General features: G+C 37.6%; 2 protein-coding genes across 3 annotated transcripts in view; one reads left to right on the top strand and one right to left on the bottom strand.

Moving 5' to 3' along the window:
* The window catches only part of TAF12 (TBP-associated factor 12), a 38,909-nt gene extending 36,708 nt beyond the window's left edge, over positions 1-2,201 (bottom strand). Inside the window, exons 1-2 of one of the 2 annotated variants that reach the window (XM_089164506.1) lie at positions 1,408-2,201; positions 1,075-1,224 (exon numbers count right to left, since the gene is read on the bottom strand). In XM_089164506.1, coding sequence (XP_089020632.1) covers positions 1,075-1,224; positions 1,408-1,995 — 738 coding nt within the window. In that variant the 5' untranslated portion in view covers positions 1,996-2,201. The remainder of the gene's footprint in view (positions 1-1,074; positions 1,225-1,407) is intronic. The other variant, XM_089164505.1, reaches the window with a different exon arrangement.
* A 2,627-nt stretch (positions 2,202-4,828) lies between these two features.
* On the top strand, positions 4,829-14,460 carry LOC149027652 (protein SUPPRESSOR OF K(+) TRANSPORT GROWTH DEFECT 1). Its single transcript, XM_089164504.1, has 8 exons — positions 4,829-5,852; positions 6,880-6,985; positions 9,139-9,337; positions 10,067-10,135; positions 13,274-13,348; positions 13,630-13,728; positions 13,862-14,017; positions 14,140-14,460. The coding sequence occupies exons 1-8, from the start codon at positions 5,381-5,383 to the stop codon at positions 14,263-14,265; spliced, it is 1,302 nt and encodes a 433-aa protein (XP_089020630.1). The 5' UTR covers positions 4,829-5,380; the 3' UTR covers positions 14,266-14,460.
* Positions 14,461-14,890: the final 430 nt, after the last annotated feature.

Below are 14,890 nucleotides of genomic sequence, written 5' to 3'. Positions count from 1 at the left end.
TGTATGGATGGGCCGATCATTTTAGACAAGTTAAAAAAAAACTGTAGTAAAATTTCTGTGATCATACTTGTTACACCCCAAAGAAATAAAAAAAATTCTAATAATTTGATTGAATAGTCAACTTGGCTAACAATTTAGTTCCAAACTTAAAGAATAACCAGAAAGCGAATAAGAAGGAAAAGGAAAGAAACCACAACTTAACAAAAGGACAAATAACAGGCAACCACATACCAAACTAAAAGAAAAATTCTACAAAAAAACTAGAAAAACAGACAAGCTTCCCGTATGTTTCCAGAAACCATATCTTTATACCAGATACGTTTAGGAGTAGGGAATGAACCCAATTCTTGCAGAGGCATTGCTAGAGGATAAGTCTATATAAGGGACTGTTACTGAACAAAATCCATCAGTGATCGAATGAAATTTTCCACTGAACTGGCTCTCCCCCAGTAACCCTATGGTTCATTTTTGAGGTGGCAGCTTCCCAATAAACTAGGTGCACCCCTAGATCTCCCTTTTGTCTGTCTTCCTTCATTGTGCACGTGTCCCTCTTTTGTCAAACAATTACCACTAAGAAACCACTCATAGAAGAACTCGTCATCTCCATTTAAACAAACCCAGCTAACAGCCCATTTCCCTAAATCCTGGTGTTCACACTCCACTCCATCGAAAGCCCATTGGTACACACTCTTCTATCATTGGCTCCTATATTTTATTTTATTTTTACACCATTTGAACCCTATATATTTTTCCATACCATCTGAACCCTTAAAACTCCATTCAAAGAACCTCTACAAATATCCAAATTTCCTTACCAACCCCTTTTCTTGGACCTAATTTTTCGAAGAGCTAGAACTAGTAATACACGAAGGTCTGTGAGTACTTGAGTTTGCATGTAATTAACAAAATGCAAACATAGAGATCAAAGAGGAAAATATGACCAACATGTTTTCAGACAAAAGAAAACACTAACTCCTCCCATATAAGAGATTCAATTTCATTAACAGAACAAACTGCATTAAAGGCATAATAGTGGGGTAATAAATGAAATACAAAATAAAGCTCACAACTTACTTGACTAGCTAAAGACTGACTACTGGATGGAGATTGAGATCTTATTGATGGTTGAGCAGGTCTCTGTTGAGGATGTCCAGAAACCCCACCTGGCCGCAACTGAGAACCTATCATGCCCATACCCTGAACGCCATGCACTGGCGGCCTCACCTGACAAATAAAATACCGAAATCAAAATTTCCATGACTGCACTTTACCACAGTAATACATGTCTAACTTTCTGCAAACTCAATTCTCCCATTATGCCCCACATAAATAGGGGGAAAGAAGGGGCAGAAAACATTCCAATGATGAATTCTTTATAATGTTCTTCTTCCTTGGAGGGATCCTCACCGTAGTAGCGCTGGTCGTATTAGTACTTGGGTCAGATACGTTAACCGAACCCCTGGCTAACCCAGTAAATGGTTGGTTGAAAAACGTGGGTTGCTGGGGAGGCCTGGCATGCTGCGCCGGAACCCCAATTGCAATGCCGCCTCTATGACTGGATGGTGTGGAAATAGAAGACGAAGCAGCCGTTGATAAGGACGGAGGTGAAGGGGCTGATGTTGTCGGAGAAGTGAGAGACGAGACATGCGTGAAATTCTGATAAGGCGGTTGCGGTCGAAGCCTGTTCAAATGAACGCCTGGAGGCCGGGTATGAGAGTGTTGGTAGTTCGGATGCTGCTGCGCTTGAGGAGGTGGTGGCGGTTGTTGTGGCGGTTGTTGTGGCTGCTGCTGCGGTTGCTGCTGCGGTTGCTGTTGCTGTGGCTGTGGCTGTGTATTTTGGGTCTGGTTAGGGTTAGGGTTCGCACTTGGGGAAGATGATGGTACGGTTTCTGTCGAAGAAGCTGCAGCAGGTAATGACGAAGGGACATTTGAAGTTGAAGGTGGTGTCGGCTCCGATGGCTGAGAAGCGGATGCTGGAGTTTCCATGGAATCCATGAAAGCATAAGACTGTGAGACTTTCAGGTACTCACAGACTCATGTTTGGTCATGCTCCAATCTGAAAGCTCAACGCGTATGAGATTATATGATCCAAACGATTGAAATTCTCATTTTGTTCTTTTTGGCTCCGGTACGTCTTCAGCAATGGAACGAAGCGTTAATAAATGTTTCAGTCAAGATTCACCATTTATCCTTCTTTTTGTATCCCAGCATTTTGTATTTAAACCTTCTACCTTGGAGGAAAGAAAAAAACTGTCCATTTAAATCGACTTTTCGGAAAAACGTTTTAAATATACTTTTTTTTCTCAAAAGTTACCAATTTTATATTAACATATTCCTTGATAATAAATCATATATATATATATATATATATATATTTTAACGAGTGGGACAAACCACCCAAATCTATAAATACATTTTTAATTTTTTTTTAAATAATTTGGGGACAAACCACCCAAATCTATAAACACAAAACAAATTCGCTCTACGAGTAATAGTTTTTGCAAATATAGTTCGAAGGTCTGCTTATAAACATAAATTCAACAAAAAATAAATTTGCAACAAGCTGTTGAATTTTTCTAATAATACTCATACTCACCCAGCATGGTATGTTGTAAATATACTACTTTTGAATGAAAACCTTGATGCATTTGCTGGGAAAAAGGAAAAAAATAAATACATTTTTTGGGAGGGAACAAATAATTATATTAGATTCTCAAGCGTGACTCTAGATGAATGAAAAGTATTATGTACAAAACCAGCCAACGGGGACTGTCGCTAGACTCAATTAAGCTTAAACTTCTTAGCACCACGGGTTAGAAAGTTAGCTAGGAAGTCAGCTTGACCATTACAAGCCCTAGGTACATTGCGAAAATAAACATATTTAGAGAATGAGAGCACTGAAAGATATCTTGGACTAAGCCATAACTTGACCAATTGATATAGATGGTATGGCCATTTAAAGTGTTGATGGTAATGAGATAATTAGAAAATAAGACGATCTGAGTAATACGAAGTTATGAAATAGCAAGTAGACAATCCCTAATAGCATAAAGCTCCATCGCAAAAGCTGATAGACCAAAACAAAATGGTGGGTTGGTTGGGTTGAGCTATAGTGTTGTGCATTCATAGTGTAGCGTCGAGATTGAAATCTCAACCAATATTTCGATCTCTACCGTCCATTTCGCTATGTGTAAAAAGTGAAATGGACAATAGAGATTGAAATCCGTCGACTTCACATGCCGCAGATTAAATGCACATCATTGAAGTCATACTAGGGTTGGTTGGTAGAGAGGGAGATGTTAAGTAATTGGGGTAATATGGTAAATTAATTATCTAAAGGTATTTAAGTGATTTGTGTTTTAAATGAGTTAAATAGGAGTAAGGACATTTAGTGAGTTAAATTTGGGGCAATAATAACATTTTACTGCCCAATAAGCGTTTGATAATTTATATTTTAAATTTTAAATTAGTTAAACGATAATAAATGTATTTAAGTCATTTTATTCATTACTTAACAATAAATATTAATTGTAACAAACTTGTAATTTTGACAATAGGTGCCGTGTAATTTAAAGCATAACAATGAGTAGTCACTAGTTTTACCTCAATAATATTGGTGTTGTTAGACATCTAATGCTTTTGTATTCAGTGATCATGTGTCTTATATCCTAATGGAGTAATGTTTTATGATTACATCAATATATTATTCGTAAGTTGGGGGACTCTTTGCCCATTTATCGTGGCGAGGTAGCAATGTAAAAGGGATGCACACCATAGCATGTGACATTGTGTGTTGTCCTCGTTGTGGAGGTGGATTTTGCATTTAAAGGTTTCACGAATGAAATTTAGTAGCAATGATGAGTTAGATATGACACCTTATAGGGTCCACAATCTTGAGTTGGACCAATCAAAAATGGATTGGATACATTTTTGTCTCGAGTTTGGGGTTTGTATGTTCGGCGTTGGCTCCAAGAACATGCGATTTGATCTTGCCGCCAGCCATCAGAGTGCTCTTTTACCTTCAATGCTATATTTAAAACTCATCTACAGGTGAACCATTGGGCACTCTATTCCAACTTTTTAATTCTTTTTATAACAATTTACATGGAAGTTTATTTGAGATTCAAATTTTCTACAAATTTCCTCTAATCAAGGAGTGGTCTGCATTGGTTCAATAGATCTCAACCTCAATGTTCCTTTATAGTTTGGCTCACCATTTTGCATCATTGGTAGATTTCAAAAAATTGATAACCAAACGTGACTCTCATCTCCTATTGATAGTTCATTATAATAGGTGATCTTAGGGGATGATGGATGATGCCAGTGGAAACCGGAAATCTATCTTGTATAATGTAAATTTTTTGTTCTCTTTCTTATCAATTAAATCTCCCCTTTGTTTTTTTTTTTTTGGGTACGAAAATCTCTCCCTTACTACAATCAAATATCCCTTGTACTTGAGATTGTAGATTTAGCATTTTGGTGGCGGCCTAGACATGCCATCCAATAACAATTCATATGATTTGCAGAAATGTCTGCTTGGTGGGGTCGTGCGAGCTCAAATATTAGGAAGAATATATTACCGTTACACTTGTTGGCTCGGGACATGAAACGTCGAGAGTCGAGACAGCGATCTGCTATGCGATTCCAACCAAAATTGAAAATTCCTTCACGATTTCGTAAGGTGTTCTTTGTTCCAAATCGGACGGTTTTCACCAGAGGACTGGCAAAATCACACTCGACTATGGCCCACCACGAAGGCATCCTACGCGTCATACTTCTCTCTTCCACGATTTCCTCTTTGGTAAGTCTTATAAACGAATCTATTGCGTCTGCGACTAATCCGAAGAACTCGAAAGCATTCGCATCTCGCAGCAGGGTGCCTGCCCCTTTTTCCTCTTTCTGTTTGACGGAACAATTTAAATTTCGTTTTTTTTCTTCCACTTCCTCTGCTTGTGTCTGCGCTTGGATTCACTTCTTCATAGGCTTCTGATTGTAGTGCGGCGGTGGATTGAAAAGGGATACCGAACGAAGGCGTAAAAGGAAAATGAAAGAATTTGATCTGCTGCTACATCGCTTGATCGATCGTGAATCTTAAGCACGAAATCAACGTCTGTTTTCCTCTATATCTCTGCTTATTCGAAGATTTCTGCTTTGAGAATCTTAGGTCAGGTTAGGTCGGGCGTCAGGGTTTGGTTTTGTCTGATTTTGCAGTATATTCATTTCTGCGAGTTAGCAGCCTGTAATTTGTGAATCTGCAGTTTATTATTAAGTCAACTAGATAAATCTGATTGACCTTGAGAATATCTTGGGTTGGAGTGTTTTGCTGTAGCATTTTCTGTCATAAGGTTCTACTTTCTATGCAATTCGTTGGAGTCGGAAGATGTATAGCAATTTCAAGGAACAGGCTATAGAATACGTAAGGCAGGCAGTTCATGAAGATAATGCGGGGAATTACAGCAAGGCTTTTCCCCTTTACATGAACGCGTTGGAGTACTTCAAGACCCATTTGAAGTACGAGAAAAATCCTAAGATTAAGGAAGCGATCACTCAGAAATTCACGGAATACCTCAGGCGGGCGGAGGAGATTCGTGCTGTTCTTGATGATGGAGGGACAGGCCCTGCCTCGAACGGGGATGCAGCAGTAGCTGCTCGGCCCAGGACCAAGCCTAAGGATGGAGAAGGGGGAGATGGAGAGGATGCTGAGCAATCTAAGCTTAGAGCTGGACTTAATTCAGCTATAATAAGGGAGAAGCCAAATGTGAAGTGGAGCGATGTGGCTGGACTTGAGAGCGCCAAACAGGCATTGCAGGAGGCAGTTATCTTGCCAGTGAAGTTCCCACAATTTTTTACTGGTTAGTTTCTTTCATTTGATCAATTCAGCTTTAGCTCTGGCCATCTATTCTTCTGTCCAGTGATTTACGACCAACTGGGCGAGCACTCTCTGCAAAACATCTTTAAAAAAATTCTTCCATGCCCTTCTGGTATCCATAAGGCGTATGAGTAAATACTAAAGCAGTCTGTAGGCCTGAAAGAACTAGACATGGTAAATTGTATACTGGCTAATCAATATCTTAGGAGTTGTGTTTGTGAGAGAAGATACATTCTCTCCCTCTCACTTCTCTCTCATTTTGGCTGTAGTTATCTGAATAATTGTTAGTTTTCATGCTTTAGGCAAATGGTGGGGTAATATTATCAGATTTGGTAGTTTTAAATATCAACTGGAAAAATAGGAGTACCAAAATGAGTCATAGTCTAACTTAGAACTTGCCTCAAGACAGCCTTTTACGAACTACATGTGGTAGGAATCTTTTATCCAATACTTAGGTCGTGTCTCCAAACATTTCATCTCTTTGACAGTGAAATGGTATAACTTTTACTGCCTTTCCCAAGACCTCAGGTCCTTATCCCTATCCATCTTTGGTTATATCTGATCTAATTCTAATGATATATAGTTTTATCATCTATTCTACCAATTTTTTTTAATCATCTATTCAGAAGGGGGTTCTCCACCTATGCTCTCATATGCAGCCACCCCTAGGCCCAGATAATGTTGATTTTTTAATATTTTTTTTATCATCTATTTAGAAGGGAGTTCTCCACCTATGCTCTCATGCAACCACCCCCAGGCCCAGATAATATTGTTCTTTGGGAATTGTTGAGTACTTTGTTGGATCTATCCATGAAACTGAAGTTTCTGTTTGAGATATCTAAAGAAATAAGAAATTTGTATGAGATTTCAAGCTCTCATTTTACCGACAGTTAATCGATGATGAAAAGATGTGAAGTTTAAAATTTATGTTGTGATGATTGAGCATTGAAATGCTATGATGCCCTCTTGCTGCCAATGGTTTTACTTGACATCATTATTAAATCTTTTAGGCAAGAGACAACCATGGAGGGCATTTCTTTTATATGGACCACCTGGTACTGGAAAGTCATACTTGGCGAAGGCTGTTGCAACAGAAGCAGACTCAACATTTTTCAGGTACATTATAAATGATCACATATTAAATCTTTGAAGTTTGATTATTCCAAAGGGGGTCCAGTTATTTTCAAATCAATGATCTGACAAATTCCTATCCACCTTTTAGATTAATATTTATTTCTATGTTGGCCTGCTATTTATTTATGGAGATTGTATTGTGGAAATTGGATGCTTGAGTTTGCATACTTAACTGTATTAATATTAATATTAATCTTTTTACTTATTTCAGCCCCTATAGTAAACAATTTTCTTGTTGCACAAAATGCTGTTTATGGGAAGAGGAAAGGGCAAGGGGTTTATGAGAAATATAATAGATAATTGGTTCATCCTGTAGTGTTACCTTTATCTTCATCTATATTTGCTTGCCAGTTATGATCAGAGACTGAAAAGACGTGCTAAGTTATGAAGCTGAGAACCACACATTGGGATTCATTTACCTTCAGGCTGCGTTTGTTTGCAAAGGTGGGGTGGGAAAAAAGGGGTGGGAAAAAAAAATGTGGGTCCCATGTGTAGTGGGGTGAGGGAGAAGGAAAGGAAAGGAAAGGGTTTTGTGGAAAAGTGATAGTGGTGGGTCCCACTTTTTACTTTTCCAAACTTTTCCACAAAATCCCACAAAATTTATGGGGTTTTAAAATGGCTTGGGGTGGGAAAGTTGGGCTGCCACATCACCAGACAAGTTTCCTTGATTCAAGGAAGCTTGTCTCTCACTTTTCCACCCCAAGCAACCAAACAATCTACAATTTTGGGATTTAAGGGAAAAGTAAGAAATCTACACTTTTTCCAAGAATTTTCCCACCCCACTTTTATTCCAGCAAACAAACGCAGCCTCAGTGTCTTTTAGCCAATTTAGCTACTTCAACTTTAGTTGCAATGGATTAGATGATCATTTCTTCAAGTATCAAATGGTTTTTTTTAGTTCCAGATCATCCATAAAGTGATAGACAGTTGAATTCCTGTACGTGTGCTTTATTTTTTATCAACAGGACTGGAATGGCGTTGGTCTCTTTAGTTGCATACAATATTTTCTGTTTAGAAATCAGAATCATAGAGCAAGTCTTTGCACAAACGTCTCAAGATACCTAGTTCCTTCTTTAAATTTGTAGGGTCAGAATCAAATTAATATTCAGAACTGTGACCAACCTTATTCAGAATGAAGGTTATTTAGTGCTTAAGAGCTGCTGCAAGTTTCACTAATGATCTACTTGAATGGGTCCTTCGACTGGAGTTTGAGGCTGTTTCATGCCTCTGAATTGGTGTTATCATAAACCTTTCCTTCCGCACATCAAGAATGTGTAATGACTTCATATCCGTGCAACAGATGTGGGAGTTGTCTTTGTGATCCTTTTAGTGAGGTACTGTGTTGGCCTGCTTTCTTGTTGCTTGCTCCTAGCTGGGTATGGGAGATATCTATGCTCCAATTGAGGGGGATTATTAGAGTGTAAGCTGATAAAGGGAGTCTCCCTAGCATGGTGTTGTGTTGAGTATTTGATTTTAGGTCTATGTGGGTTTTGTGTTTTTCAGTTATTTACTTAAAGTTGTATTTTGTTGCTGTCTTGGATTCTTAGTGGTTTACCACCAAGAGTGCTGTACTGTTTTTTTTTAATACAAAGGTTTACCTTCTGTACTGTTGGGATTATCTCATTTGATCGTGTTCAGGCTTTTTGCTCCATATTCTCTCTATCACCTTCATCATCTTCTTCTTATCTCTTGTCCTCAGTCTCGGTGGGTGTGGTTGCATATATTCCTGCTGCTACAGTATGTATAATGACCTTCATCAAATTTGACTAGAATTCCTGATTTTGCTGGTTAAGGGAACATCTGTTGTTCTATTATATGTGTAAGACCTTTTTTTTATTTATTTATTTATTTATTTATTTTTTTATTTTAATAATTTTACACTTGGAAATGTGTGCTAGGCATTTCTAGTGGTGCATTTTGACATTTCCATTAACTATGTATTTTGATGGTTCACAGAATGCTATCTCTTGATAAGTTTAATTTGAATGTTTTCTCTTTAATGTGCAAAAATTGTTCATGTTATGGTTAACTTGTACACTGTTTTACTATTTTTTCCCCTATTGGGAATGGTATTGTGCATAGGCATCAGCTTAGCCTGATAAATTTGACAAAATGTAGCATGCTGCTCCATGCAGTGTTTCTTCATCAGACTTGGTTTCAAAGTGGATGGGCGAAAGCGAAAAGTTAGTCTCAAATTTGTTCCAAATGGCACGCGAAAGTGCACCTTCAATCATATTTGTTGATGAAATAGATTCATTATGTGGTCAGCGTGGTGAAGGCAATGAGAGTGAAGCTTCTAGACGTATCAAAACAGAACTTCTTGTGCAGATGCAGGTTTGTATTGTTCAATGAGAAGTTGTTTGAAGGCTGTGTCTGTGTTAATATCATTTTATATTTTTTATACATGACTTCTCCATCAAGAACCAATAACTTAGAAAAACCCATTCCTACTCAACTCGCATCTATAGTTTATCGATGTAGATTTAGAATAGGTAGGCAAACCTGCTGATATCCCGTTTCTCCCACACATTAGATGCCTAATCATGATTGGTTTCTTCAACAAGCTTGTTTTATGTCATGTGAAGAGCATTTCTGAATTTGAATTTTCTAGGACTACTAACTTTCTTCTGTTTTTCTTGTGCCATAATGATTGCCCTTAACATTGGAAAGATAAGTTGAGTTGTTTATATGATAGTTAATTTTTAAAGTATGACTGGTTGGTACTTGACCAATGTGTTAAAAGCTTTGAAGCTGATAGAACGAGTTGAGTCAAGGCCTTTAACCTCTCCCATATTAGGCTGGTCCAATCTTGCACCCATACACCAGAATAGGCTCCAGTAGGCACACAACAAGTGAACTACAAAACAATGTAGACATAACCACATTTTTCTACCTTTTCAAATCATGCTTCTTCAAGTTATAAGATCATATAGAATGAGAAATGGCCATAATTAAAACCCTTGGGTCAATTTTGTCACATGGATGTATTAATTTTTTTAACTGATTTTATCCTCTCTCTCTCTCTCTCTCTCCTCTCTCTCTCTCTTTTTTTTTTTTCTTCAGGGTGTTGGGCACAATGATGAAAAAGTTCTTGTTCTAGCAGCTACAAATACTCCATATGCTCTGGATCAGGTAAAGTCAAATTTATATAGATGTGCCAAATGAACTCCTGGTTTGATTTAAAATGTTGGTTTTGACTGTTATTTGGTCCCGTTAAGTTGGTTGACATGTTGTAAACATGCTTGAGACTTCATTGATAACTTTTGGGGATTGTATGGCTAGATCTTAAAATCTCAGAAAAAAAGAAGAAGATGAATATTGCAATTAAAATCTGATTAACACATTAAATAGCATATATTTGCTGTATATTGGGATCAAATGTGATATTAACTCAAGATTCAATTCTTATGTGGTGTTAAATATTGTAATCCATATAAATAATTGTAAACCATTGTCAATCTATAGTTCTGAAAGGTATTTTTATGCTCTTATGTGCTGCAGTGTAGGTCAGAGTTAGTCCTTGTTTTCACAAATTTTGGTTTCTTCTAATGTCAAGAAGTTGAATAAGACACACATTTTTTTTTAATGCTAAATTTTGTCTTGAAGTAGCATATCAGGTGTCTCATGGATCTCATGCAGTTCTAATCCTGAATCAGTGAATTCCAGTTGGAGATCAGCTCGCTACACGATTGCAGGAGCTAGAATTAGGCATTCAAACTAGATTTGACTAAACAATAGGTCTGATTTTAATGTATGAGAGTTCTGCGTAGTGATATAATGTGATCGGTTCACACTTATAGCGTTAATGTAATTGGAAGGAGATTTCTTACTACTATAGAAATCAGTGGGCAGAATGAGGTTCAATTCACTGACCAGTTAAGGTTCTGACGGTTGATAACTGGTAATAGAGGTAGGAACAAAACAGCTAAGGAATTGGAAATCTGAATATTTTCACAAATTCTAGTTGTAGTGGGAAACTAGAATTCAATGGGAAAGATTAAGAAATTTATTTCTGGGGGTTGGGGGGTGCTTGAAACCATAACTGAAATAGAAAAGCTATGATCAAATCATCCACTGATCTGCAGGTCTTGAATCACCACCAGCAACAGTTCGTGAAATCATCAAATCACAACTGAGGGGAGCATTTTGAATCATTAAAGAACCATAGGTAAAAGCTAGTCTTTCATCCATCAAATCTGTGGTCATGACTGTAACAAATTCACGTAGTAAGACTGTAAAAAACAAACTTGAAATGAAAAAGTAAAGTCTAAACCAACCGTAAACTGATAAGCTCTGTCAATTTAATTATGGAACTGGAAAATTGAAGAAACTGAAACAGGCTGGACTCTTATAGCATGTATGAAAGCTCTTGGATTTCCCTTCTATTTCTTGTTACAAAAAATATCAATCTGTGCATTAATACTGATCCTTCTTTAAGTTCCTGGGAATGAATATAACAGAAAGAAGCTCCTTATGTACTTCTCTTTTGCATAATTAAGATGGAGAAACAGACGAGACTCTGGTCTCATCTCCAAAGTCTCCATGATACTCCAGAATTATCTTAGGTCCAATAAAAGTTGCCATAAGCTGTTTCTCTGTTCATCTCTTCCTTCTATACCTTTCTGGTTTCTCTCCATATCGTTCCAATCAGTTTTGTTCTATTTTTAATTTTAGTTTCATTTTCCATCAATGGTTCCGTCCCTCCCCCCTCTTAAGTTCTATGTCTTTCCTCTATAACTTTCTCTAATTTGTCTTCTCTTCTCTAACCCTTTTTTTATTATTTCTATTCTCCATCAGTGGATCTCTCTCTCTTCCCCAATCCTTCATTTTTCTTAAAGTTCCATTTTCCATCCAATGGTTTGTCTTTGTATTTTTGAGTTCTATTGTTGATGAAACAATTTCTCTGTTATTATTTTTCATCAGGTTGTGTCATCTCTCCACTTTATACCTTTCTCTAATTTCTCTTTAACTCTTCCCTAATCACTTTCTTTGGTTATTTTATTTATTTCTGTAAAAAGTTTGTATTTTTTGTGCATTTGGGGGGGGGGGGGGGGAATCTATATCAGTATTTTTTACATTTAATGAGATCTGAGATCTGGTAAGTTTTCCAGTTCTATCTCCTGGTATATATGATTTGCTTCAATGAGTGTTTCAATCTGTTTTTTCTCATACTCTGGGAGATTTAGGTACAAATAAAGAAACAGAGGATTTCAGTAATCTGGTCCTGCTAGGTCCAGATTCCAGAGTTTAATTGATAGAAAGATCTACAGTAATAGAAAGCAAAACAAACAAAAGAAAAGAACAGGTGAGAGGAACTAGACATTGGAATACAGCTGAGGGATATAACCACCGAATTCAACTTTGGAACATCATTTCTTATTTTGGTTTATTTTGTTAGTATGGATGAACTAACAATGTCCATTCCCCATAATTGTTCCCTCTGCTCATATTTTATTCTCATTGTGGTGGGCTTTTAGAATAGAAACCCATTGGATCAAAGGCACGGCATGTATAGAACCTAAACCGAGCCTTATTTCCACATATAAGACCCAGTTTTGCTGTTTATGTCCACAAATTCTGAATACCTCTGTGGGTCTCAACAGCAAGAGTTGAGTAAATATTTAAGTTGATATTTCTATATTAAGAATGCACATTGGAGATTCAGTTGGGGCTGGCACTTGGCCTGTTTAATGGATGGCCTTTTGTTGTTTGTGCTATCATTCATTCTCAAGCATAGCTTCTGGCCTAATGGGCAAGTGCACCCCTATTTCAGATCCACTTAACACACTTGTCTACCCACTCAACCCTTGCTCTGCCTGTCCACTCTAGCTTAAGTGAACTGCATTATCGCCTCGTTAACATTTAACCCCGTAATTGACTTCTTGTGCCTAAAATCAACCTACTTTGATATATATTTAATGTCAAATTTCTTTAGCAGGGCTTGGTCGTTTTCATCCTTTCCCAATCCGAAAACGAGTTGGTTTGGGCTGCACTAGGCTGAGACTCCATACTGAAACCTTTGAAACACTCACACATTTGTTTTGACTATGTATTTCTTCTACTTTTTTAGTGATAATGTTATTTATATATTTATTTATTGTTTTGGTTGAAAACTTTTTAAGTGATCTTCGCTCTCTCGGATGAATGACTATATATGTGTGTATGTGACATGTGTCAGCCAGACAAGTATGGATGGTAGGTGAGGACTAAAGTGTTTTGTGTGTTCTATGAGATTATGTATTACTGTGTCTAATAGAAAGTGAGTTGCAGGCCATTCGTCGACGATTTGACAAGCGGATATACATTCCTCTTCCCGATTTGAAGGCTAGGCAGCACATGTTCAAGGTATTAGAGTTCGTTGCTATAGCTTTTCTTTTGTCCAGGTTGCGTCTCTTGTACGTTCGCTTTTCTCAACCCACTTGGTCCTTACCTTTATTGCCCTTGAGTTGATAGACTTGAAGTAGAGCCTTGTAGCCATGGTTGAGATTCCTCTGTTTACATCTGATTTCTGCTGGTCCATCTAGGGTTTGGCTCTTGATATGATCCAAGTCCTTGACCCATGCCCCCATCAGTTTCTTACCATGATTGATTGATATTTCTCTTCTGTACACAATTGATTGCTGCAGGTACATTTGGGGGATACCCCTCACAACCTAACTGAAAGTGATTTTGAGCACTTAGCCCGCAAGTCAGAGGGGTTCTCGGGGTCAGATGTTTCAGTTTGTGTGAGTACCTATCTTTTATTGGACACTTCTTTTCTCTATTTCTCTGTAATTGTATTCTTTCATCTGGTTCTTTTGTTTCCTACTGAGAATTATTGGCTGGTGTTTTTATTGATTACGTTTCTGTTGCTGACAGGTCAAGGATGTCCTCTTTGAACCGGTGCGAAAAACCCAAGATGCTATGTTCTTTGTAAAGTCACCCAATGACATGTGGGTTCCATGTGGACCAAAGCAGCCAGGATCTGTTCAGATTACCATGCAGGAGCTTGCAGCAAAGGGCCTTGCTTCAAAGGTATGGATTGGTTAAGAATTTTAGCAGAAGATGGCGGAGAGAGTGAAATTCTAGGCTACGGTATCCTGTCTTTTCTTTGTCTTCTGATAAAACGATTGTTGCTTGCTTGAATGCATGGACAGATTCTTCCACCACCAATCTCGAGAACAGACTTCGATAAAGTGCTTGCGAGGCAGAGGCCAACTGTGAGCAAAAGTGACCTTGAGGTACATGAGAGATTCACAAAGGAATTTGGAGAGGAGGGTTGATTGTTTTGAAGTGGAAGAGAACACTAAACTTGTTGTGAGGACATGAATTGTAATTTAAAAATTGCCGTTGTTGCACCGGATGATATATCCATCTTTGTAACCGCTTCAAGTCAGATTTTTGAACTCCCAAGTGTACAAGTGGAGATTTTGTGTTGTCATTTCTTACATTATATAAAAAATTGCGTGTTCATACCAGGTTAACAGTGCTTGATGCTTCCTTTCAACTGCTACCCCTCTAACCAATGAATATTGGCGGCAGGTCTGATATCGTTCTCGAATCTCAACCAAAGTAAAATCCTATTTTGACCTGGTGGATTGATCACAGGAATCTTGATTCAGTATTCTGCTGATTTTTCTCCCCATTAATCCATCTCGGTGATTTCTTGCTGCCTTCTTGTTTTGGTGAGAAGAAACGTTGTAGCATATTTACTCAAACTTTCTCTTCTTTCTATAATTGAAACAAGGAAAAATAAATTGAATTGATGGAAGTGCTTTGACATTGATTTTTTATATATATTAGCTCATAAGACCTACAATTGAAAACTGCAATTAAGTTATTAACAAGAAAAGAGAAAAATATAATTAAGCTTCTTATTATTGATCATACCTACTAGGAAGAAAGGGT

This window comes from Hakea prostrata, chromosome 1 (assembly GCF_041222555.1).
Source record: "Hakea prostrata isolate BN-2017 chromosome 1, UWA_Hpros_2, whole genome shotgun sequence".
NCBI classification, from domain to species: Eukaryota; Viridiplantae; Streptophyta; class Magnoliopsida; order Proteales; family Proteaceae; genus Hakea; species Hakea prostrata.
The sequence above is the reverse complement of the archived record's forward strand: the minus strand, read 5'-3'. Positions and strand labels throughout refer to the sequence as shown.